Source organism: Neoarius graeffei, chromosome 13, assembly GCF_027579695.1.
Source record: "Neoarius graeffei isolate fNeoGra1 chromosome 13, fNeoGra1.pri, whole genome shotgun sequence".
In the NCBI taxonomy this organism is placed as follows: Eukaryota; Metazoa; Chordata; class Actinopteri; order Siluriformes; family Ariidae; genus Neoarius; species Neoarius graeffei.
In genome coordinates, this window is record NC_083581.1 from 31,391,835 (window position 1) to 31,418,438 (window position 26,604).

General features: G+C 41.4%; 1 protein-coding gene across 1 annotated transcript in view; it reads right to left on the bottom strand.

Annotated features, from left to right (window-relative positions):
• Positions 1–26,604, bottom strand: part of LOC132895891 (cilia- and flagella-associated protein 43-like) — a 53,787-nt gene that overhangs the window by 10,576 nt on the left and 16,607 nt on the right. The window contains 11 exon segments of the mRNA XM_060936641.1: positions 6,083–6,172; positions 11,235–11,441; positions 11,578–11,783; positions 11,846–11,954; positions 12,126–12,230; positions 13,159–13,284; positions 15,525–15,602; positions 17,083–17,187; positions 17,567–17,720; positions 17,846–17,976; positions 18,066–18,233. Coding sequence (XP_060792624.1) covers positions 6,083–6,172; positions 11,235–11,441; positions 11,578–11,783; positions 11,846–11,954; positions 12,126–12,230; positions 13,159–13,284; positions 15,525–15,602; positions 17,083–17,187; positions 17,567–17,720; positions 17,846–17,976; positions 18,066–18,233 — 1,479 coding nt within the window.

Below are 26,604 nucleotides of genomic sequence, written 5' to 3' on the forward strand. Positions count from 1 at the left end.
CTACACCACAGAGACACTCTCTAGGCTCCCAGATGACCTCCATCCTCACAAAATCTTCTCTCCATCCAAAGACAATATCACCGCCTTTTACTCAGGTGCCAGTCCTCTCTCCAATTTTTACAAATCTCCCATAACAGAAGATGGCTTTGTGTACCATTCTGCAGAACAGCTGTTTCAGTATAAGAAATGCTCATTTTTCAATGACCATAAGAGTGCTGCAGAAGTGAGAAAAGCATCTACACCTTCTGAATGCCACAGGCTTGGACAACAAGTCAAAAACTACAACAGCTCTGAATGGGAAAAGAACTGTATTGACATCATGCATGATGTGTGTATGAAGAAATTTCAACAGAATGACTCAATAATGAACTTCCTGATACAAACTGGTTCAAATGAGCTCGTAGAAGCATCAAAGAATGACAAATTCTGGGGATGTGGGATTGCGCTATCAAACAAAATTGTCTTTAACAGAGATAAGTGGGATGGTCGTAACAATTTGGGGCGTATCCTAATGAAAGTCAGGGAACATCTAACTTGAGCCCACAAGTAAAATAGCATCAGTTAAATAATAAGATTATGTGCCGGGTGCCCCTTATAAAGCACTTAATGACCTGTCAAATATTATTTTAGTCATTACATATGAGGTATATCAGTTTTTTTTTTTTATCTCACATTTATTTAAACTACTTATCAAATATTTGTGTATTAATGAACACGTAAAACTATGTCTGCCATACACATATATGTACTGATTTGTTTATCAAATATTGTGTTGCAGCAATCAGTCTGTTGAATAATCTAATGTACTCCTTCAAACAATTAATATGTCTTACAAATAATACCAATTGCAAATGTCATGACCCCTAGTTTAGCTTATTTCAGTATTGAAGCATCAGATTATACAGGATTAAGAACCACACTGACACAGTATAAGCATCGATTCAAATGAATAAATGCATGTCAGCAATTGTATGTAGCTGTAATTGGTTCACTTGCATGTGTGTTCCAATTTATTGTTACCTGTACTATTTTATACTGTATTTCTTACTAGCTTCCTCCTTTGCAGGTTTCTTTGTTTATGCAACATTTTACACTTATGGCTTATTGTACAAATGTTTTATCATAATGTTATTGATTTTGTCACATTTTGTTTCACTACCTTTCATAAGTTATGACCCTGGATGATGATATCTTAAAACATGCAGGTGGTGTTGAATGTAATTCTCTAACTCACATAATGCATAGTAGTGTATCAGATGATGATGAGGATTACCAAATTGAACTTATAAAACATTCACCTTATTATGACTATGATGCATTTAAGGATTTAATTGATAAAAAGAAATATGTATTTGCAATATTTAGCACTAATATTCAATCTCATCTCATCTCATTATCTGTAGCCGCTTTATCCTTCTACAGGGTCGCAGGCAAGCTGGAGCCTATCCCAGCTGACTACGGGCGAAAGGCAGGGTACACCCTGGACAAGTCGCCAGGTCATCACAGGGCTGACACATAGACACAGACAACCATTCACACTCACATTCACACCTACGGTCAATTTAGAGTCACCAGTTAACCTAACCTGCATGTCTTTGGACTGTGGGGGAAACCGGAGCACCCGGAGGAAACCCACGCGGACACGGGGAGAACATGCAAACTCCACACAGAAGGGCCCTCGCCGGCCCCGGGGCTCGAACCCAGGACCTTCTTGCTGTGAGGCGACAGCGCTAACCACTACACCACCGTGCCGCCTAATATTCAATCAATTAATGCAAAATTTAATGAATTCAATCTGTTTATAGAATCCTTACAAGTAACTGATTTTCACTTCAGTGTTCTATGCATACAAGAAAGCTGGCTGTCTGCAAAATCTGATAAATCACAATTACAGTTAAAAAACTATGTAATGTTGGATCAACCCAAATCCTGTAGCCAGTATAGTGGTCTCATTACTTATATACACAGTGACTTTGGCTATGAAATTTTGATGAAATTAAATTATTTCTCTACGTAGGAAGGGCAGGTTATCAAAGTAAGTAACAAAGGTTCTAAGAAAAAAACAATAATCATTGTTAATATTTATAGGCCCCCAAGAGAACTAATTGCAGATTACTCTAGTTTTACTTCTGAACTTTCAACTATACTAAACCAATTAGACAAAAACAGTAATATAATACTGGTTGGTGACTACAACATTGACCTACTTAAAGTTAGCTCAAAAAATCATATTAGTGACTACTTTGATATGCTGACAAGCTATAGTTACTACCCAAAAATCACTCTTCCAACACGTTTCTCAAATAAACATGGTAGCCTCATAGATAACTCCTTCTGTAAACTATCTGAAGAAACCATTAGCACTAGTTCTGGTATATTATTGACTAAATTTTCAGATCATCAACCATATTTCACTTTCCTAGACAACTACCTTATCACTAAACAAAGATCAAAATATGTAAGCCTATCACTGCAAAACACTGAGACCATCAACAAATTTAAAGATGAAATTGCATCTCTTCTGCAAAAGTATAACATTGACACAGACAATAATGCTGATCCAAATGAGACATATTTACTACTACATGATGTCATACAACAAGCTAAGAAAAAGCATTTTCTTACGAAAATAGTCAAATTCAACAAGTACAAACACAAAAAATCAGCATGGATGACTGAAGGCATTTTAAGATCAATAAAATATAGAGATAAATTATATAGAATAAAAAAATCAACAGACCCTGAATCTCAAGAGTACATTAAAGCTAAAATTAATTTAGATACTTACAATAACATCATTAGGAAACTTATCTGTCAGTGTAAATATTACAACCAGCTTTTTGACAAGTATAAGTCAGATATTAAAAAAACATGGAAAACAATAAATAATATTCTCAATAGGATAAGTAAAAAGAAAGATTTTCCAATCTATTTCAGAGATAATGACAAAATTATAACTGACAAATTAACTATTGCTGAAAAATTTAATGACTTTTTTATTAATATTGGAGGAAATTTAGCAAAAGGCCTAACATCATCCAATCCACTTAATTTTAAAAAATACTTAAAAATTAATGTTCATTGTAAACTTTCTTTTCACACTGTTTCTCAGAATGACATTGAAAAAATTATAGATAAGCTGGCACCTAAAACCAGTTATGGATTCGATGAAATATCTACAAAGCTATTAAAAAGTATTAAATCTGTACTATTGTCACCAATTTTAACTATAGTTAATCAAATGATAACCACTGGCATTTTTCCAAATCTGCTAAAAATAGCCAAAGTCACCCCTGTCTATAAAAAAGATGATGAAACACAGTTCTTAAACAACCGCCCTACTGTATTTCATTACTTCCTGCCATGTCAAAAATATTTGAAAAAATTATATACAATCAGCTTTATGACTATTTTCATGTTAACAAATTATTTATAAATTCTCAATATGGCTTCCGATCTAATCACTCAACAGAATTTGCAGCTCTTGAACTAACTGATCGACTTATCTATGAACTTGATAATAATAATATACCACTTAGTGTTTTTTTTAGACCTTTCTAAAGTGTTTGACACCTTAGATCATACTATACTTAAAATTAAACTAAGTCATTATGGAATACAAGGTCTATCTCTATCACTTGAAAAATTATTTATCCAATCGGAAGCAATATGTATCATTTGAAGATCATAACTCATCTCATCAATCTTTAAACATAGGCGTTCCCCAAAGATCCATTCTTGGCCCCCTACTTTTTATTATTTACATGAATGATATAACAGCAAGTAGTAAGCTTTTCTCATTCATGATATATGCAGATGACACAACCTTACAAACAACTGTCAAAATAGATTTAAATAATAAACAAATTACAAACATCTCTACAGTAAATGATGAATTACAAAAAGTAAACAACTGGTTGCTGTTGAATAAGTTATCACTGAATGTTAATAAATCTAAATTCATTGTATTTCATACACCACAAAAATCAGTTGGGCACATTGATCTCCAAATAAATAATACTTCTATTGAAAGAGTCAGTACATTCAATTTTCTTGGCTTAACAATAAATGAAAACCTCAATTGGAAAGATCATGTTGACAAAATTGCAAACAAAATTTCTAAAACTTTAGGCATACTAAACAGACTAAAAAATATTCTACCCCTTGATGCAAAAATAAAGATTTACAATTCTCTTGTGTTATCACATCTAAACTTTGGTATCTTACTTTGGGGATTTAATTGTGAACGGATTTTTAAGATTCAGAAGAAAATTATTAGAGTCATTTCATGTGCTAAATATAATTGTCATACAGAACCCTTGTTTAAGAACCTCCATTTGTTGAAGCTTGAAGATATTTTCTATCTACAGAAACTTAAATTTTATTTCAAATATCATGAAGGCACTCGGGCGGCACGGTGGTGGAGTGGTTAGCGCTGTCGCCTCACAGCAAGAAGGTCCTGGGTTCGAGCCCCGGGGCCGGCGAGGGCCTTTCTGTGTGGAGTTTGCATGTTCTCCCCGTGTCCGCGTGGGTTTCCTCCGGGTGCTCCGGTTTCCCCCACAGTCCAAAGACATGCAGGTTAGGTTAACCGGTGACTCTAAATTGACCGTAGGTGTGAATGTGAGTGTGAATGGTTGTCTGTGTCCATGTGTCAGCCCTGTGATGACCTGGCGACTTGTCCAGGGTGTACCCCGCCTTTCGCCCGTAGTCAGCTGGGATAGGCTCCAGCTTGCCTGCGACCCTGTAGAAGGATAAAGCGGCTAGAGATAATGAGATGAGATGAGATGAAGGCACTCTTCCCAGCTATTTTCAATCTCTACCTTTTAATATTGTAACTCCAATTCATAATACACGCTCATCAAGTCAAATTTATCAACCAAGAACTAAACACAAATTTGCTGAAAAATGTGTTAGATATGATCTACCTCAAACTATTAAATCCACACCAAAAATCATTCTAGAAAAGGTTCATACACATAGTCTTCAAGGGTTCTCTTCATATGTTAAACAGCATATCATTCAGAACTATAGTGTGAGCTGTAATGTTGTGAATTGTTATACATGTTCCAGATAGATGTTCTTCATATGTATAAAATAATATTGTTTATACACCACTGACTGCATGCCTATTACTATGTATAATGCTTAAGTATGTTATATATGTAAGATTGTTCAAAAGTGACATTGCTATGTGTAAATTTATCAAGATAAGTCAAATGTGAATTTTATCACAAACCTAAACATCATATTATGAAAATTTAAAAAAAGTTAACTACAAATATTTTATGTTCCTGCAGGGAGCCTATGGTGGCCTGCATGATAGCGGTTTTATTTTTATTACCTTAATGTAGGTCCCCTGGATCTCTCATATTTCCTATTTCAAGTATTTTTGGTTTTTTATGCTTTATATATGTTTGTTGAAGATCCAAATAAATGAATTCTGAGTCTGAGTTATACAGGAAATGGACAGCCACAAGAGATAATTTCAAAGATTAATGAGTCAGAATAATCAACACGTATAAGAAATACATACTAGATAGCCAAAAGTCTGTGGACACCTGACCATCACAATCATATAAGGTTTTTGAACGTCCCATTGCACTGATTGCACTGTCCTGGTCAGGCACTAATGTCATGCTAGAAGGCCTGGGCCAAATCATCCCAATGTATTCAGTAGGGCTGAGGTCATGGTTCTGTGGAGGACACTTGAATTCTTCCACTCCAACCTAAGCAAACCATGTCTTTATGGACCTCACTTTGTGGACAGGGGCACAGTCATAGTGGAACATGTTTAAGCCTCTTAGTTTTCCTCAGTGAATTGTCCATTCTAGCAATTGTGTGCTTCACACCTTGTGGCAATTGTTTGGAGAAAACCAAAATATGGGTGGGATGGACAGGTACCCAAATAAATCTGGCCATAGTGTACGCAGTGTACCTTACACAGTGGCAATGGCCATAAGGTGTACATGAATTGCTACCAAAACATGTTAACTTCTGACATAATAAGTGCACAAAAATGTATTCTTTTTTACTTTACTATGAGTGATGTGTAGAAACTTGGCGTTACAATTATGTTTTATACCTTTGCTGCAAGCCTCCTCTGTTTCTCTTCCTTACTCTTCTCCTCCTCTCTAAGCCTCTGCTCAGATGTCAGGTATTTCTCAACTTTGATCTAGAAACATACACAGAAACTCAGACATTGAGCAAACTGTCCACAACAGCCATAAGTCAAAGTTCAAATAACAGTCAGTATTAAAATCTCAAAAATAGCAATAAACTGATTATTTCAAAATTCAATTTTCTCTCAGAGCGTTTCTCAAACAAAACAGACCTAAATGGACATGTTCAAAGACTTGTCCTGATATGTTGCCTGAAACAGTATCATTCACTGCTAAAGCCAATTTGTAAATTTCTGTGTCTGAGCAATAAATTATGCAGAATGAATTTTGGCATGAATTTCTCATAAGCAATCACAGGACAAAGAGTCAAATTCAGTTTTAAACTGTTTAAAACTGCACAGAGCAGGTTCAGAGTAAGAGAATGGCAGGCAGCTACTCTGTTTAAAGATGTTGTAGAACAACTTACAAAACCACACACACACACATATATATATATATATATATATATATATATATATATATATATATATATATATATATATATAAAACCCCGATTCCAAAAAAGTAGTCAAACTTGGTAGTCAAACTGGCCTTAAAGGAGTGGAGACACTGGCTCAAGGGGGCCACACACCTGTTTACCATGTACAACCCCAATTCCAAAAAAGTTGGGACAAAGTACAAATTGTAAATAAAAACGGAATGCAATAATTTACAAATCTCAATAACTGATATTGTATTCACAATAGAACATAGACAACATATCAAATGTCGAAAGTGAGACATTTTGAAATTTCATGCCAAATATTGGCTCATTTGAAATTTCATGACAGCAACACATATCAAAAAAGTTGGGACAGGGGCAATAAGAGGCTGGAAAAGTTAAAGGTACAAAAAAGGAACAGCTGGAGGACCAAATTGCAACTCATTAGGTCAATTGGCAATAGGTCATTAACATGACAGTATAAAAAGAGCATCTTGGAGTGGCAGCGGCTCTCAGAAGTAAAGATGGGAAGAGGATCACCAATCCCCCTAATTCTGCGCCGACAAATAGTGGAGCAATATCAGAAAGGAGTTCAACAGTGTAAAATTGCAAAGAGTTTGAACATATCATCATCTACAGTGCATAATATCATCAAAAGATTCAGAGAATCTGGAAGAATCTCTGTGCATAAGGGTCAAGGCCGGAAAACCATACTGGGTGCCCGTGATCTTCGGGCCCTTAGATGGCACTGCATCACATACAGGCATGCTTCTGTATTGGAAATCACAAAATGGGCTCAGGAATATTTCCAGAGAACATTATCTGTGAACACAATTCACTGTGCCATCCGCCGTTGCCAGCTAAAACTCTATAGTTCAAAGAAGAAGCCGTATCTAAACATGATCCAGAAGCGCAGACGTCTTCTCTTGGCCAAGGCTCATTTAAAATGGACTGTGGCAAAGTGGAAAACTGTTCTGTGGTCAGAAGAATCAAAATTTGAAGTTCTTTATGGAAATCAGGGACGCCATGTCATTCGGACTAAAGAGGAGAAGGACGACCCAAGTTGTTATCAGGGCTCAGTTCAGAAGCCTGCATCTCTGATGGTATGGGGTTGCATTAGTGCATGTGGCATGGGCAGTTTACACATCTGGAAAGACACCATCAATGCTGAAAGGTATATCCAGGTTCCCATCCAGACGATGTCTCTTTCAGGGAAGACCTTGCATTTTCCAACATGACAATGCCAAACCACATACTGCATCAATTACAGCATCATGGCTGCGTAGAAGAAGGGTCCAGGTACTGAACTGGCCAGCCTGCAGTCCAGATCTTTCACCCATAGAAAACGTTTGGCGCATCATAAAACGGAAGATACGACAAAAAAGACCTAAGACAGTTGAGCAACTAGAATCCTACATTAGACAAGAATGGGTTAACATTCCTATCCCTAAACTTGAGCAACTTGTCTCCTCAGTCCCCAGACGTTTACAGACTGTTGTAAAGAGAAAAGGGGATGTCTCACAGTGGTAAACATGGCCTTGTCCCAACTTTTTTGAGATGTGTTGTTGTCATGAAATTTAAAATCACCTAATTTTTCTCTTTAAATGATACATTTTCTCAGTTTAAACATTTGATATGTCATCTATGTTCTATTCTGAATAAAATATGGAATTTTGAAACTTCCACATCATTGCATTCCGTTTTTATTTACAATTTGTACTTTGTCCCAACTTTTTTGGATTCGGGGTTGTACACCATTCACAATATACACCTCGAATATCTCAAGTCAACAAAACATCTGAACCCCCGTCAAGTATGCTGGTCTCTCTTCTTCACCAGATTCCAGTTTGCAATTGCATACTGACCTGGTTCCAAGAATGCAAAAGCAGACACCCTGTCTAGAATACACTCCTCTGTGACCAATGTCCAGGAGCCCACATCCATCCTACCCCCCAAAGGCTTCATCAATGCCCTCACATGGGACATTGAAAAGGAAATGGCACAGACTCTGTCATGTCACATTCCAGAGGCCATCCTGTCACATTCCAGAGGCCATCCTGTCACATTCCAGAGGCTTGTCCTCATGACCAAAAGTATGTACCCCCACGACTCTGGAGTTGACTCATCATCTGGGTGCACTCCTTGCCAACCACGGGACACCCCAGCAGTCAGCACACCCATCAACTGCTCAAGACAAAGTATTGGTGGCAGAACATACACAATGACATCAACCAGTTCATCCCCACTTGCTCTGCCTGTGCCAAGCTAAGGTACCCTGCACACCTCCAGTGGATAAACTGATGCTGTTCCCCACACTCCAGCATCCTTGGTCCCACCTAGCAATGGATTTCATCACAGACCTCCCCAAATCACATAACAATACAACTCTCATGGTAATCACTGACCGATTTTCCAAGTCCCTCAGGCTCTTTCCATTACCTGGCTTACCCACAGCTCTTGAAACAGCAGAACTGATTTTCTCTCTCAAGTCTTCTGCAATTTTGGCATCCCAGAGGACATAGTAAGTGACCAGGGTCTTCAATTCATGTCCAAACTATGGTCCAAGTTCATGGATGAACTGGGAGTATCAGTAAGTTTGACCTCTCGCCATCATCCCCAGTCCAACGGCCAAGTAGAATGGGCCAATCAAGAAATCAGGTGCTTCTTGAGGGTGTTCTGCCAGGAAAATCAGAGGGATTGGGCTCAGTTCCTATGTGCAGAACTTACATTCAGCCACACTGTTCACGCCATTTCAGTGCATACTGGGATATCAGCCTCCACTCTTCCCCTGGGACGACTCCCCCACCAACATACCAGCCGTTGAGCAGTGGTTTCAATGGAGTGGGCAAGTTTGGGAGAATGTCCACCAACACCTTGAAAAGGTGGCTAGGAGATATAAGCACTTTGCCAACAGGCATAGAGGAGAGACACCTGTGTATGTCCCCGGTGATAGGGTATGGGTATCCACAAGGGACATATGGGACCCTAACACCTGCAAAAAACTCAGTGCAAGGTACATCGGCCCCTTCAAAGTTCTCCAAGAGTCAATGAGGTGTCATACAAACTGGAGCTCCATCAGCACTGCCGCCTATCACCCACCTTTCATGTTTCCTGCCTAAAGCCATCCATCTCAGGAACTTTAGCAACTAACACCCCAGTCACATCACCTCTGGCACCACTCAATCTGGAAGGACAACGTGTACTTGGTGCACAAGATCCTCAACTCACATCGTAAACAGGGGAGCATTGTGTACCTGGTGGACTGGGAAGGTTACAGCCCAGAGGAATGCAGTTGGGTCCCAGCCAAGGACATCTTGGACCCATTGCTCAAGCAAGAATTTTATTCAAGGCACCCTGAGAAACCAGCACAATGAGCCCAAGGCTGCCCCAAGAAGAGAAGTGCTCCCAGAGTGAGTGCCTTGGAGGGGGTTCTGTCACGAATGAAGCGGAAACCCCAAGTTCATGGCAGCCTTCAAACATGGCTGCTTTGAACTGAATCTCCCAACAGACACCGCACTACCCTCCCCCCGAATTCTACTCTGTGTCACGCATTCCCCTAATCACCACTCACACACTATATAAGCACTCTCCCTCACGTTTACTCATTGCGAAATATCGCTCAATGTGCCTTTACATGACCATGCCCAGCTTTTCCATTACGTAATGCTCTAGCCCGTCTGACCTTTCTTCCACATTCCCAACTTTGATCTCTGCCTTGCCTCTGACATACTGACTGTGCCTCACTTGACCCCTTGCTTTCCCCTGATTATGAATTGAATTATGGCTTGGATTTGTTTACCAGTTTGCGACACACCCGTTCTCCCCTGCGATTGCATTTGTCAGCTGCTTGCATATCTGACAGGCAGCAGCAAATCAATTCATCCATCCGTTATCTTTATCTCTTATCCATCAGGGTCACATGTGAGCTGGAGCCAATCCCAGCTGACTTTAGGCAAGAGGCAGGGTTCACCCTGGGCAGGTCGCCAGTCTACCTCAGGGCTAACACAGAGACAGATAACCATTCACACTCACGTTCACACTTATGGGCAATTTAGAGTACCCAGTTGACCTAATTCACATGTCTTTGGACTGTGGGAGGAAACCAGACCTCCCAGAGGAATCCCACACAGGCCCAGAAGAAACCCATACAGGCACAGAACATGCAAACTCAGCACAGAAAAGCCCCAATTAGCCACGAGGTTTGAACCCAGAATCTGCTTGCTGTGAGGTGACAGCACTAACCATTGCACCACTGTTCCTGGCCCCAGGTCACTTCAATTAAATTTTAACTACAGACATTGCTACTAAGCCACTTTACAGAAATTTGAATGTAGATTTAAATCTCTAACGAGGAAGCCATAGGGGACAGTGGCAAAGAAAATCTCCCTGAGACAGCATGTGGAAAAAACCATGAGAGCAACCAGACTCAAAACAGAATCCATCCTCTTCAGGATGACATTGGATATTATGACTATAAATTAGTACACTACACAGTTGTAAACAGAAAAGGCAAACAGTAGATCACAATCAATTGCCTATTTCAGTGATTTAAAAACTACTGGAAAACACAGAAGATGCTGATACAATGATACTTTGCAAGTGATATGCAAGGACCACCTTACTGATGTCATTACCTCAGAGTCACTAACAATGAGAATTCTCTCTGGTCTCTCGTTGTCAGTCAGAGTAGGCTCCCATAGGGTCTCCTGCAGTTCCAGCTTACTCATAATATCTGCAGTGCGCTGGTTCTTGTCTCTTATGCGGCTGATCTCTTGCTCTTTCAGCTTGTATAGAGCCTCAAACTCATTGTTAAAAGCTGTTTTCACTTTGTAAATCACATCCTAGAATTAAAATAATTCAAATAAAAATCTCTCTATATACAGTATAGATACACAAGTTTTACATTTGAGTTTAAATAATTTATTCCTAGCATTTTAATTCTTTAGAAATACAGTCAGGGTAAAATGAGGATGTCACCTTTATCAGGATGATCTGGTTGATCTTTTGTTCTCTGGTTTGCAGACTGAATTGGTTGTATAAGTAAGGGTTAGAACCTCCATATTGAGCACTCAGACTTCCTGTTAAAGCTGAGCTCTCCACTTCATGCCCTTTATCCTCTTCGTCTTCATCCCTGTCTTGCTGCACATTGGACAGAAGAGAAGGCATGTATAATTAACCTTTTTCTGTTTTAATCTCTTCAGCCTTTAGAATCTGCATATTTATGTCTGTGTACATACACGAGTACCAACCTGCTTGAGCTTTTGGATGGCCTCTACCCTGTAAAGCTCTTCAAGTTCTTTTGGTGTGCGTTCCTTCATAGGAAAGTCAGTCACTTCATTCCCTGAGTGGAAGGCCTGGGGGGTGGGGGGACATATATTAATGAGGCACACAGAAATGATGATGTATTTCCTCAAATATAGCACACGAACACTTTTAGGACCAGGAAGGCACCCATGCCGCTTATTAGACTTCCTGAGGAAACTTATAAATGAAGGTCACAAAACAGCTCTGTTCTTTGCTTTTACCTTAATGGCCTTCCCTTTCACAGTCACAGAGTCCCAGTACTTTTTCTTGAGAATGTTGTGCAGATCACATTTTGCCAGGTTCTCACGCTCAATCTCCTTTCTCACCTAATATAATTCATACACAGCAAAGTAATAGTTAATTCTAATCCCATAAATATCCATTATTTATTCTATCCACATTCACTGGATATGAGCAATCGCACACTCCGATTGGGTACTCTACTACTAGGATATCAGCTCATATACTGTGAGTAGAGGAAAAACAAAATGGCGGAGCATGTTACTGAACCAACCGAGGATGAAATAAAAACTCTACTCGAAAACAAAACCACAAAAATGATCAAGTATTTAAAAAAAAAACAGAACTAGCCAAAAGAATATAGTTTTTGGGGTTTTTTCCCCTCCAATATCTCCTATTCCACACTCCAGCCCAGTTGGTGGTGGTAATGCACCTTTAAGTTGGTTTGCCAACCACCAAAAAAACCCTAAAGAAGAAAATCCCAAAAAATACAAAAAAAGCAACAAAATATGGAATAAAAGTATTTGATGGTAAGAACATATCTTTTTTTTATTTTTCAATTATTATTATTATTATTATTATTATTATTATTATTATTATAGCATTTTTCACAAATTGCTACTGTCATTTCAATGGCTTGTTCACATTCTAAGCGGAAATGATTTTGGTGGATGTTTTGTACAAAGATTTTATTTATTGACTTTGCAAAAAATAAAAATGCTCTGTTTCTCAAAGTGCAGTGAATCCGGATAGAATAAAACAGTTATTCCAGTCAATCGCGTCGTACATCGCTTATAGCCAACTCAGCACTATGCATCTCGTCGGCTATCAGTTCATGTACAACTCGATTTTTTTAAACAATTGTTAAATGTATTATTAGAATGTCAGTTACAATTCCTTATCCATAATATTTGAAATTGACCATTACCAGTGTGAGAAGTAGGTTGTCACTCTGTTCAAAATGGCTTTCCACTGTAAAAATTAAATAAATAATTAAAGACACACTGGTTTTACCTTGGCGACCTCCTGCTCTCCCTTGGCTTGTAGTCTCTGCTGCTCCTCCATGTCCAGGTTAAACTCCAGCTGCTCCAGCTTCTCTGTGTCTGGCAGCTTCTCATTCTCTTCCATCATAGCCTGGATCTGGCAGCAAGGAAGCAGGCTATATCAGAGTTATTCTTAATCACATTTAATATTAAACGTTACTGGTATGATAGCGTGGCTCCAAACTCTCAGGGATTCCTGAAAAATGGCACAACTAAAAAAAAAATATGTAATTGTTGTATTGTTGCTCATTGCTGATGAGCTCATTGTTGTATTGTTGACAAACATCTAAAACCTTCTTCAAAACCTTCTTATAATCAATAATTGCTTAATCAATATGCAGCTTAATCTCCCAGATTATTATTCAAAGATTTGGATATTGTTTATATGAATCCTTGTAAATTATTCAGTACCTACAATGAAACTGAGGACACGCTGAAATTATGTTGACATGGATCAAAGGGGTTAAGTGAAAACAGGACTATCTTCATATACAGTGCAGTACAGCTGGTTAAAACTGAGTGAGAGTGCATAGATAAATTACAGTATTCTTTACAATAACATTGACAAATAAACAAAACAGTTCATTATACAGGGAGTGCAGAATTATTAGGCAAATGAGTATGTTGACCACATTACCCTCTCTATGCATGTTGGCCTACTCCAAGCTGCATAGGCTTGAAAGCCTCCTACCAATTAAGCATACCAGGTGATGTGCATCTCTGTAATGAAAAGGGGTGTGGTCTAATGACATCAACACCCTATATCAGGTGTGCAAAATTATTAGGCAACTTCCTTTCCTTTGGCAAAATGGGTCAGAAGAGGGATTTGACGGACTCAGAAAAGTAAAAAATAGTGACATATATTGCAAAGGGATGGAGCACTCTTAAAATTGCCCAGCTTTTGAAGCGTGACCATCGAACAATCAAGCGCTTCATTCAAAATAGTCAACAGGGTCGCAAGAAGCGCGTTGAAAAAAAAGGTGCAAACTAACTGCCCGTGAACTGAGGAAAGTCAAGCGTGAAGCTGCCAAGATGCCACTTGCCACCAGTTTTGCCATATTTCAGAGCTGCAACATCACTGGAGTGTCAAAAAGCACAAGGTGTGCAATACTCAGGGACACGGCCAAGGTAACAAAGGCTGAAAAACGACCACCACTGAACAAGACACACAAGATGAAACGTCAAGACTGGGCCAAGAAGTATCACAAGACTGATTTTTCTAAGGTCTTATGGACAGATGAAATGAGAGTGAGTCTTGATGGGCCAGATGGATGGGCTCGTGGCTGGATCAGCAAAGGGCAGAGAGCTCCAGTCCGACTCAGACGCCAGCAAGGTGGAGGTGGGGTACTGGTATGGGCTGGTATCATCAAAGATGAGCTTGTGGGACCTTTTCGGGTTGAGGATGGCGTCAAGCTCAACTCCCAGTCCTATTGTCAGTTTTTGGAAGACACCTTCTTCAAGCAGTGGTACAGGAAGAAGTCAGCATCCTTCAAGAAAAACATGATTTTCATGCAGGACAATGCTCCATCACACGCATCCAAGTACTCCACAGCATGGCTGGCCAGAAAGGGTCTAAAGGAAGAAAGATTAATGACGTAGCCTCCTTGTTCACCTGATCTGAACCCCATAGAAAACCTGTGGTCCCTCATCAAATGTGAGATCTACAAGGAGGGGAAACAGTACACATCTCTGAACAGTGTCTGGGAGGCTGTGGTTGCTGCTGCACGCAATGTTGATCGCAAACAGATCAAAACACTGACCGAATCCATGGATGGCAGGCATTTGAGTGTCCTTGTAAAGAAAGGCGGCTATATTAGTCACTGATTTGTTTTTGGTTTTTTTTGAATGCCAGCAATGTATATTAGTGAATGTTGAGTTGTTATATTGGTTTCCCTGGTGAAAATAAATGAGTGAAATGGGTATATGTTTGTTTTTTGTTAAGTTGCCTAATAATTATGCACAGTTATAGTCACCTGCACACACAGATATCCTCCTAAGATAGCTAAAACTAAGAAAGCCCTACTCCAACTTCCAAAAATACTCAGCTTTGATATTTGAGTCTTTTGGGTTCATCAAGAACATAGTTGTTTTTCAATAATAAAACTAATCCTCAAAAATACAACTTGCCTAATAATTCTGCACTCCCTGTAGTCCTAAATGTGGAATTTAATTTTAAGTTATTTTATGTGCTCACAATCATACTGATTAGATCTGCATGGAATTTCCATGAACTTTTCTCAATCACGAGTTATTATCCATATTCTTATCAAATATGTTGATCTAAATATGTGATCAAGGATAAAACATTGCTGTACATTATACTGTGACATTTCTTACTATGTCCTGAAGTTCTTCTACGTTCTTTGTAAGACTCCTCCTTTTCTCTGCAAACTGCTGGCTCTCCTCTTGGAGTACCTGTGAAGATGGCAACAACAGTTAAATCGATATACTTTTGACTGGAAGGGTAAGTGGGTGATAATGGTGCCACATACATACAGACTGCTGGAGATTCTCATGATTTGTGGGAGATATCGCAAATGTTCAAGACATTCCTAAGTATTCTATGAATTACACTCTCTGATGATGATGATGATGATTTTGTCCCAAAACCTAAGGTTGACATGATGCTAAACTGATGGCAGATTTGATAACTGGATTAAAACTGTATGGAAATGATGCATGAAACAGGGTGAGTAATGACATCAAAACCAGCAGAAGATCAATTTTGTCGTTGCTGTTGTTGTTAACTTAAACGCTATGTTTTAGTAAATAAAGGGCGGTCCTTTAAAACCTGAAACCTATAATAAAATATGCAGTTTCCTCAAAAATTACAAAAAAAAAGCTTAAACACACAGAGTAATTGTCAAGTCCATGCACGTTCATGAAAGTCCATGAAAGGGCTTTGTCTCTTTAACTAAAAAAAATCTTTGCCTCACTGCAGCCCTCACAGAAGAAGTCATAGTTGTAGAGGTGAGTTTTACAAACAGTCAGGAAGATGTCTCTGTCTGACCCGAACCTTAATCCAATTAAGCCATATCAGAAAAAGATAAATGTCCATGGAATATGGTTGCTGTATTGAAGAAAAAAAACATTCATCCCCTCCAGAAAAATAAATAATCCACTGATAATACTTGATGGAAAGTAGCATCTTCACCAGAGCTCCAACAAACTGCTTCTCATTTCAGTCACATTACTTGTTGCCCCTCACCCAATTTCAAAACCTTCAGTCCATGATCATTGGGCGGCTATGCAGACCAACCCCCCAGCCTAATCTACATGAGCAGTATATTATAGGGTAATGAAACACTTAAATACCACGAGGAACAACAAAAGATAACAATATAAAAATGAATTGTAATATTTTCTTAGCTCACTTACAATCTAGTATTTTAATAAAGTGACCAATGTAGTTATTTTTTGAATTTGCTACACAACATTCTGCATTGATTTCAAAATATAATTTTGTTAGATATGTATAAAATGGGGCGGCACGGTGGTGTAGTGGTTAGCGCTGTCGCCTCACAGCAAGAAGGTCCGGGTTCGAGCCCCGTGATCGGCGAGGGCCTTTCTGTGCGGAGTTTGCATGTTCTCCCTGTGTCCGTGTGGGTTTCCTCCGGGTGCTCCGGTTTCCCCCACAGTCCAAAGACATGCAGGTTAGGTTAACTGGTGACTCTAAATTGACCGTAGGTGTGAATGTGAGTGTGAATGGTTGTCTGTGTCTATGTGTCAGCCCTGTGATGACCTGGCGACTTGTCCAGGGTGTACCCCGCCTTTCGCCCATAGTCAGCTGGGATAGGCTCCAGCTTGCCTGCGACCCTGTAGAACAGGATAAAGCGGCTAGAGATAATGAGATGTATAAAATGCTGTTAATGTGTGACAACATTAAAAGACTTACTGCATTTAGTTTGTTATCCAGCCATGTAGAATTGCATGGAGGCAGATGGTTAGAATCCTCATTCTTGTCTGTTATATCATCGGTTACTTGGTCCCTGTTACCGAGCTAAAATAAAAAAAAAAAAACTTTAGTTAAAATATTTTAGCTTAATTCTTAGGAAAATGCTTAGATTCTTATAAATACTTGCATCTCCTAAAAGCTTAACAAAGAAAAAGAAAGTTTTTGTAATAGAAACAGGCTCAATTCTAGCTGGAACCTCTTCTGTTTCACTAAGATATTATATAACTGATTCTGCTTTGGTATGGAATTAAAAAATAATAATAATTTTCAGCACTAAACTCCCACACCAGTTGACTACTGTGATATTTGCTGTTCACATATTTGTTCAGCAAAATATAATACATTTGCAAGGCGCTTAATAAAAAGCTATGTCAACACTGTGATTATCAATTATTATCAATTAAGTATGATTACAGTTCTTTACCTTGACTGTATGTGATGGGGCAAATCCCACTGGTGTCTGTGATGGCAGTTCCCAGTCAGCCATGTCACTGAGGATGGGATTCTCTTGGGATATTTTATCTTCAAACGAGGTCACCATGGATGGATCATGCTGGGTAGCTGCAGCCATCTTCAAACTGGTCAAATTTGAAATTTCACACATAAGCAACAAAGGTTTTCTATTTTTTGTCCCCAGAAATTAAATACAGCTTTACAATACTAGTACAATTTGTAGTTTCGATGTAATGGTAAAAATGTCTACCTGAGCCTGCTGCAGACCAGAGAGCCATCTTGGAGGCCGGTAGTGATAAAAGTTTGACTGTCAGGGGTGAAAGACACAGAGCAAATTCCTCCCAACCAGCAAGAGTGACACTGCATCTGCACACACATCTCCTGAAGGAAACAGATCAGTACAAGATGTCAGCATACTGCACTCCTAAACATGTGTAAAGTCTGAAAAACTGTTCTAACCCTGATATTACCAGAGTGCTGATGTCATGGACACGAAGCAGCCCATCTCTGCTGACAGACGCCAGCCAGCTCTGATGAGGAGAGAGAAGCAGTGATGCCAGGCCAAGAGGAGAACCCTCTACCTCTTTCTCTGGACTTAGTCTAACTGCTTTGTTTTTGCTGGACAATTTACCCACACTCTGCAAATCAGATGAGAAATACTTGTGTTAACCTCTGTGTTTGTATTGAGTCGAAATGATCAAGAAAAAAAAACAATGCTAGGTCATTGTCGACTGAAAGAAACAAAGTGATATATACATAAATATGTTAAAAAATGCAAATGTGAAACAAAGGAGTGATTTTTATCCCTCTCCCATAATGTCCATCTTTTATCTTCACTCTACAGGAGGATCCCACTGTATGAAAAAAACTTTGTGTTTGTCTTTTTCCATAACTATTATTTAGTGTATATTGCTAATACTTGAGATAAAATAAGGATATATAGAGTATTGGTTATGCGTTGAACAGGAAATAAAGGTTCAGTATAAATATATGTATAAAAGAGTGCTGTTGAAATTCTCAAATCTGTTTTTTTTTTCCATCAGCCTTGACAGTCGTGCAGGCTGCAAGTCAAATCAATACACTTGTTCTCATATGTTAGAGTTTCTATAGTAACAACAATTTACATAAACTAGTATGGTGGACCATCTGCATGATCTATAAATAATGATAAACAGATTTAAAAACGTTATTTAAAAAAAGGCATGTATAATTTTTGCTATGGAATGGAAGGAGTATATAGTCAGCACTTTGTAAAAGTCAGTAGGTTGCGTTTATAGCTGCTATAATGTAAGTGATCATGCAAACTACCTTTTTTCATGACTGTTCTACAACTTTAACATTAATATCATCTCATTTCATTATCTCTAGCCGCTTTATCCTGTTCTACAGGGTCGCAGGCAAGCTGGAGCCTATCCCAGCTGACTACGGGCGAAAGGCGGGGTACACCCTGGACAAGTCACCAGGTCATCACAGGGCTGACACATAGACACAGACAACCATTCACACTCACATTCACACCTACGGTCAATTTAGAGTCACCAGTTAGCCTAACCTGCATGTCTTTGGACTGTGGGGGAAACCGGAGCACCCGGAGGAAACCCACGCGGACACGGGGAGAACATGCAAACTCCGCACAGAAACGCCCTCGCCGGCCACAGGGCTCGAACCCCGACCTTCTTGCTGTGAGGCGACAGCGCTAACCACTACACCACCGTGCCGCCACATTAATATCATTCTTTCTTAAAGTGCTGATGACACGTTTTTGACATCTTTGGCGATGTTTTATAACATAAAAAGTAATTCCAGATGATCCATATATTAATTCACGAAGGCGCCTATTTTACAAGTTATGATGATAAATGCGGCTATTTGGACAAATTTGACGGAGCTGCAGCACCCAGGAGACGAAGGAGGAGGAGGAGCTATATGACGTCAGCGAAAGAACCTTCCTCCTAACTTACCAGTTTGTTGTTGATGCGACAGGTGTTCAGTTTATCATTGTTAGTATTTTTATTAGACATTATTATACATTATTATATATATAGTTATTATGCCTTCGCGTTGTGTTGCCGGCTTTTGCTCCAAAACCCACAAGGATGGGGTAAGTTTATTCAAGTTTCCTAGAGATCCTGAGCTGCATGCGAAGTGGGTGAAGCAAGTCAGGCACACTCGTGACAAGTGGGAGCCCTCACCAACATCCGTCCTGTGCTCTGAACACTTCGATTTGGATTGTTTTGACACCCTTCCCAGCTTAAAAGAATCTCTTGGGTGTTCAGTTCAGCACAAACGTGTGTTGCTACCATCAGCAGTGCCTACACAGTGTTGCCAGATTGGGAGGTTTCCCGCCCAGTTGGGCGGTTTCAAGTGCATTTTGGTGGGTTTTGAACATATTTTGGGCTGGAAAACGTCAGCAGTATCAGATACTGCTGACGTTTTCCAGCCCAAAATATGTTCAAAACCCACCAAAATGCACTTGAAACCGCCCAACTGGGTGGGAAACCTCCCAATCTGGCAACACTGCCAGTATTCCGGAGGGGGTCTACTAGTAGCTATGCCGGATCCAAAGACAGTCCTCCTGTCAGAACATGTGTTGTGAAATGACATAAGATAAAGGTACGTAGAGCCTGGGTGCGATTTGCTGGGGGGGAAGGTGGGGATCATCCCCCCCTCTGGTTTTTATCTCTGCTGAAAAAAAATCCTCGGGGACAACCCCGTCAATAAAACAAACAAACCAAAAAAAAAGTTGACATGACAGGCATGTTGTGACACAGTTTTCTATGGTCTACATTGCACTCACTTTCAAAATGACCCGAAGTGGCAGCTTTGATGTTCACGAACGTCTAGGGTTGCCAACCGTCCCGTATTGGGCGGGACATCCCGTATTTTGGGTAATTTTCATTTGTCCCGTCAGGGACAGATCCTGCCCCTCACTCCAATGCTGTGGTGTAAATCGCGTAATTGCCGTGAGAAGCGCTATTACCGCGAGTCGCGGTCATCTGTGATTTAAAACCATTCACTGTTGCCATATCCTGAATTTTTAAGCTATACTGACAAAATAGGCATCAAATTAAACTAGAGCAGATGGTGCAGCCAGTGGATACAGCCTAGCTGTTCGATAAGGATAGCAGATAGCTTAAAAAAAAAACCTTCCGAAACAGGATAGACCTCAGCCTATAGTAGGGGAGCTTTTCTGCCTCACTCCTGCCTTTGTGATGTCTTTCTCTCTTCTTCTTCTGCTATGAAGCATTGCAGAAGGTTCTTAGGGTTTTCAAATGGACAATTAAGCAAATATCAGGGTTTTACAGCTACAGCAAATCATTTTTCAGTTTATGACATTGCCTTCATAAATATGGCCTGATTAATTATTTGGCCAAAGTTTAAAAGAGAAAAATGAGACAATAATATTAGAATTGTTTGTTATTTTGCATTAAGTTACTTAAAAATATCCATTAATTGGTCTATTAATTTTTAAAAGCTCCATTTTAGAAATGAATTTGTAGTGGCCTACATTTGAAACCCTCACCTAAAGGCGATTCGGTACTGTAACTATTTCGGGGCGCTGGGGTGCGTGTACAGGGCCTGTACCGGTACTTGTCCGCACCCGGAACAAAGTGTCCCTCATTTGGATATGAGAAAGTTGGCAACCCTACGAACATCCCCAGCAAATAGATACATTGTAGATAATCAGAGTGTGAACATGGATTTAGAGCCATGAATCACATCCTTACTGATGAGCGCAACAGAATGAATGTATCCACACTGACAGCCTTCTTTTCCTCGCTGTCAATGGGCCAGACGTGTGTTCCTTCCCTGCTGAGAAATTCGCAGAAATGTGGATTAAAGAAGGGCGAAACGCGGCGGATAGCGCACCGATGGGAAATCAGAAAAGGCCACATGAACTGCGCCATCAGAGCAAACTGTTCATTTAGTATTCATGTATTTTAGTGATTTTCGAGTCACTGTCCATTTAATCCGGAGGGAGAGAAACATCAGAGCAACGCGACAAGCAATGCGCACTTTGTTGTGTGTTAGTGTTCGTGTATTTAGTCAGAGAGATAGGAAGATGAATTTACTATCTCTGGTTTAGTGTTCGTTTTCATTGAGTGTTATTCATTTGATATCATCGGATGTTATTGAGCTGTTAGCCTATTGTTACCTTAATTTTGTGACGTTTCATGATTAAAAAAAAAACATCCCCCCTTCTGTTTTTTTGACAAATCGCACCCTGCGTAGAGCTATAGATTCTACATGATAATCATAAATGTAATCATAAAGTCGGCGTGATATCAGTCATGTATTTGCTTGTGAAAGCTTGCGGCTTTCATGTAACTGCCGCCTAGCAACGAGAGGCAAAGGGTAAAGAGGGTAGGCTATCATAGATTCTATTCGGAAGAGATCAACACAATTCTAGACTTCCAGAAGAGGAAGAGCTAGCACTAGAGAGTTCACCGGCGTTTTCATGCGCCATTTCCATTGAGTAGAACCAGAGTAGAACAGCCAGTAGACCGCAGCGTGTTCTTCCGCTGATGTCACAAAATGGCCACAAGCCACGGACCCAGTTTTCTTGCGCTGTGCAATTAAAAGTTGGATATTTGCATAACAACAGCTTCTTTTCACGTAATTATAACAGAAATCTAACATGTTTGCCATGTTGTATAGTTTATTTAAGAAATTGCATAGAGTCATGTTCGTGTCATCAGCCCTTTAAATAAAAACAGTAATCATCTGCAGAGTTGTGGTTCAAGAGGAATAAAACACTTTGGAATCGCTGTTATAGAAAAATAATATATCAGTCAGTGTGGCCACTTTGCATTAGGTCATATCACACCACCCAACCAATGATTATTTTTCTATTACAGCATATCCTGTCATGTGCTATTCCTTGCTTATTACACGGCTTTGGTTGGGTTCAAGGGTTGTCATAGTTGGGGTGGTAATGGGGATAAGTTCCCACTCCCTATAAAGTGCCCAATAGGCATACGCCTCAAACAGCCTCTGACAACCAAGTCCAGCTCCTGGCCTTCACGTGTGGTTTAGCTTCTAAACCTGGTGGACCTGTTTCTACTAACAGGAGAAGGGATGAAAGGCGGGCCCTGGCGCCTCAAAACCAGATGCTTCGGGTAGATGGGGCTTGTTAACCTTGGTTGGTAGCTCATCTAGGAGAAGGAAAACTCTGATCTCAAACCTCCACTGCCTTGTGGCCATACCCACTCATGGGAAAGGCTAAGGGTGTAAACCCTGACAGGAAATCCAGAGGTGGAGTCCCTAAGGTGGCGTGGCATCATAATATCATCCTGGCAACTTCTGCGACGCCACTGGTGCCAAGCTGTATTGACTTTCATCGTTCCCTTGGATCCATCAGCTGCGTGGTGAGGGGGGTTCTGCTGCCCAGGCTATGTAGCTCCACTGGAGAGGACACTCCAGCAACATCGAAAGGTGCTGGTACAACATGGGAAGTGAGCAGTTACTGGTTTTAAGCTCATCCAATTGGCAAAGGAAACGAGCGCTAGGGGCCACTTTTGACGGTGGGAGAAGTCATCATACCTCACTGGACAGCTACCGCCTGTCTCAAGCTAGGCAGCCCCCAGCCAGTTAGCGCCATGGCCTGCCTGCCCCACTAGGTGCATGGGGATTAGAAAACATCTCGAAAAGTGGGCCATAAACCCTGCACCAGGCAAAACAAACAGTAGAAAAAGGAAGACTCCAGCTCTTCATTTTGCATGCTGGAACGTCAGGACCATGTCTCCTGGTCTCACGGCTGACCTGCAACAAATCGATGACGCGAGGAGGACTGCTGTCATTGACAGAGAACTCTCCCGGCTAAAAGTCGACGTTGCCTGCCTCCAGGAGACCCGACTGGCTGACAGCAGCACCATCAGGGAAGCAAGCTACATCTTCTTCTAGCAAGGGAAGTCCTCGGACGAACCCCGGCAGCATGGTGTTGGCTTCGCTGTGAAGAACACGCTTGTCGCCCTCACTGAGACTCCTTCAGCAGGCACCGAGAGAATCCTCAACATCCTCAGGCCCAGCCAACATCATCAGTGTATACACCCCAACCCTCAATTCGACTCCTGAGGAAAAAGACCAGTTCTACAAGGCCCTGGATAAAGGGATATCCAGGATCCCTAGCACTGAAGCCCTTTATCTCCTTAGAGACTTCAACGCTAGAGTGGGAGCTGATCAAGTGGCCTGGCCCACCTGCCTCAGTGCCCACGGAAGGGGCAAGATCAATGAGAACGGCCAGAGACTGTTGGAGTTCTGCTGCTTCCACGGCTTGTGTGTGACCAACACCTTTTTCAAGTGTAATGAGATCCACCAAGTGTCCTGGAGACACCCACGCTCCAGTCACTGGCACCAGCTAGACTTAGTCATTACCAGGCATACAGAACTTGCCAGTGTTCTCCTCACCCGCACCTATCACAGTGCAGACTGCGACACAGACCACTCCCATGTCGCCAGTAAGGTGCGCTTAACACCAAAGAAGATGCACCACTCAAAGAAGAAGGGATGTCCATGCATCACCTGCTGTGCTAGCAACTCTGAGAGGACCCAGCAGTTCGTGAGCCAACTGGAAGAATCCCTTGCCGCGAAGACGCCCGTCGACGACATCATCGACTCCAAGTGGTCCTGCCTCTGAGATGCTGTGTACAACTCAGCTATCACTGCCTATGGGAAGAAGGAGCGCAAGAATATCGACTGGTATAAGGCCCATTGGGAGGAGATGGAGCCCATGACCAAGGTGAAGAGGAAAGCCCTCCTGGCTTACAAAGCTGCACCTAGCCCCATTACATTAGAAGCCCTCAGGATTGCCAGGAAAAGATCCCAGCAGACCGCCCGCCACTGTGCCAACACCTTCTGGCTGAACCTCTGCAGTAGTATACAGACAGCCGCTGAGACAGGGGACACAAGAGGGATGTACGAGGGCATCAAGAAGGCGATTGGCCCAGTCTCCAGCAAGTCCGCCCCCCTCAAGTCTAAGTCAGGTGAAGTCATCACAGACAAGGGGAAGCAACTACCACAATGGGTTGAGCACTACCTCAAGTTCTACGCAACCCAAAACATCGTCACTGACTCTGCCTTCGATGTCATTCCAGACCTGCCAGTCATTGAGGAGCTAGACACACCACCCACCGTGGAAGAGCTCAGTAAAGCTATTGACTGCCTTGCTAGTGGGAAGGCTCCCGGGAGTGATGGCATCCCTGCAGAAGTACTGAAGACTGGGAAATCTGCACTGCTCCAACCCCTGCATGAGCTCCTCTGTCTATGCTGGGAACAGGGACATATCCCCCAGGACATGCAAGACGTTAGCATCATCACTTTGTACAAGAACAAAGGAGACCGCAGCAACTGCAACAACTATCAGGGATCTCCCTCCTCAGCATCGTTGGAAAAGTGTTCGCCTGAGTTGTCCTGGCACGCCTGCAGACCCTAGCTTCCCGCATCTACCCAGAGTCCCAGTGTGGCTTCAGAGCAGGCCGGTCAACAGTAGACATGATCTTCTCACTATGCCAGCTGCAGGAGAAGTGTCATGAGCAGCAGATGCCCCTCTACATCGCCTTCATATATCTGACAAAGGCGTTTGACTTGGTCAGCCAGAGCAGACTCTTCAGGCTACTGCAGAAGACTGGCTGCCCCTCACACCTGCTTGCAGTCATCACTTCATTCCACAAGAACATACACAGCACAGTCTGCTTCAATGGAATAACACTCGAGGCCTTCCCGGTCAGCACCGGAGTAAAACAGGGCTGCATCCTTGCGCCGATGCTCTTCGGCATCATCTTCTCGATGCTCCTCTGGTATGCCTTCAGAGACTGCAGCGAGGGAGTTTTCATCCACACCAGGGCTGACGGCAAGCTGTTCAACATCGCCCACCTCTGCGCCAAGACTAAAGTCACAGAGGTACTCATCCGCAAGTTGCTCTATGCTGATGATGCAGCCTTGACGTCACACACAGAAGACAACCTGCAACAGCTCCTTAGTCACCTTTCCCATGCCTGCAAGGAGTTTGGACTGACCATCAGTCTGAAGAAAACAAAAATCATGGCGCAGGGCACAGATCATCCTTCAGCTATCACCATCAATGGGTACAACCTGGAAGCTGTTGAAAACTTCACTTACCTTGGGTCCATCATCTCCAGCTCACTTACCATTGAGACAGAAGTGAACAGCAGGACTCCCAAGGCTGCAGCAGTTATGGCAAAACTGAACCAGAGTCTGGAGTAACCCCAGTGTTAGGACTAGGACTGTTTTGGCCTCTAGAGGCCGCTGTTATTTCCTTTTCATGTCGTGTTTATTTTGGCCTCTAGAGGCCGCCACTGTTCCTGTGTCTTGTGTTTGTGTTAATTGCCTAATTATCTTCACCTGTGTCCTTAATTAGTTTGTCTATTTATACCCCTGAGTTCAGTCCTCTTGTCACGGAGTCTTTGTGCTGTTATGTTTATCTCCAGTTTCCTTTGTACTGTGTTTTTTTGATCTTCTTAGCTTTTGTATTTTTGCACTTTGCTTTTCTTTTGGATTACACTCTTTGGTTTTTTTTGTCTTTTGTTTTGCCCTGTATATAGTGTATATAGTTTAAATAAACCTTTTTGATTCTTTTTCTACTTCCGCCTCACGCCTCTGCATTTGAGTCATCCCCCTGGTGGCCTAGTGGGGGTTTGCTGGATCATCACACCAACGAACCAGGTTCGAATCCCAGCAAAACCCTAACAGAAAGACTCCGTCATGACCGACTCAGCAGAGGCTGCTTCAACTGTCTACCCGGCCAACCTTCAGGGAATTATGGCAGCTTTGACACGCTTCGGAGCAACCATGGACGCTCATGGACGTACGCTCACCAGCCAACGTGAGGCCCTCGCTCGCCACGAGGAACTGCTTCAGCAAATTGGGAAAACCCTGGCACAGCTGACATCTCTGCCTGCATCTCCTGCTCCTGATCCAGTTCCTGCTCCTGATCCAGCTCCCACTCCTGCTCCAGTGCCTCCTGCAATGCTGCCTTCTTCACCTCGCGAA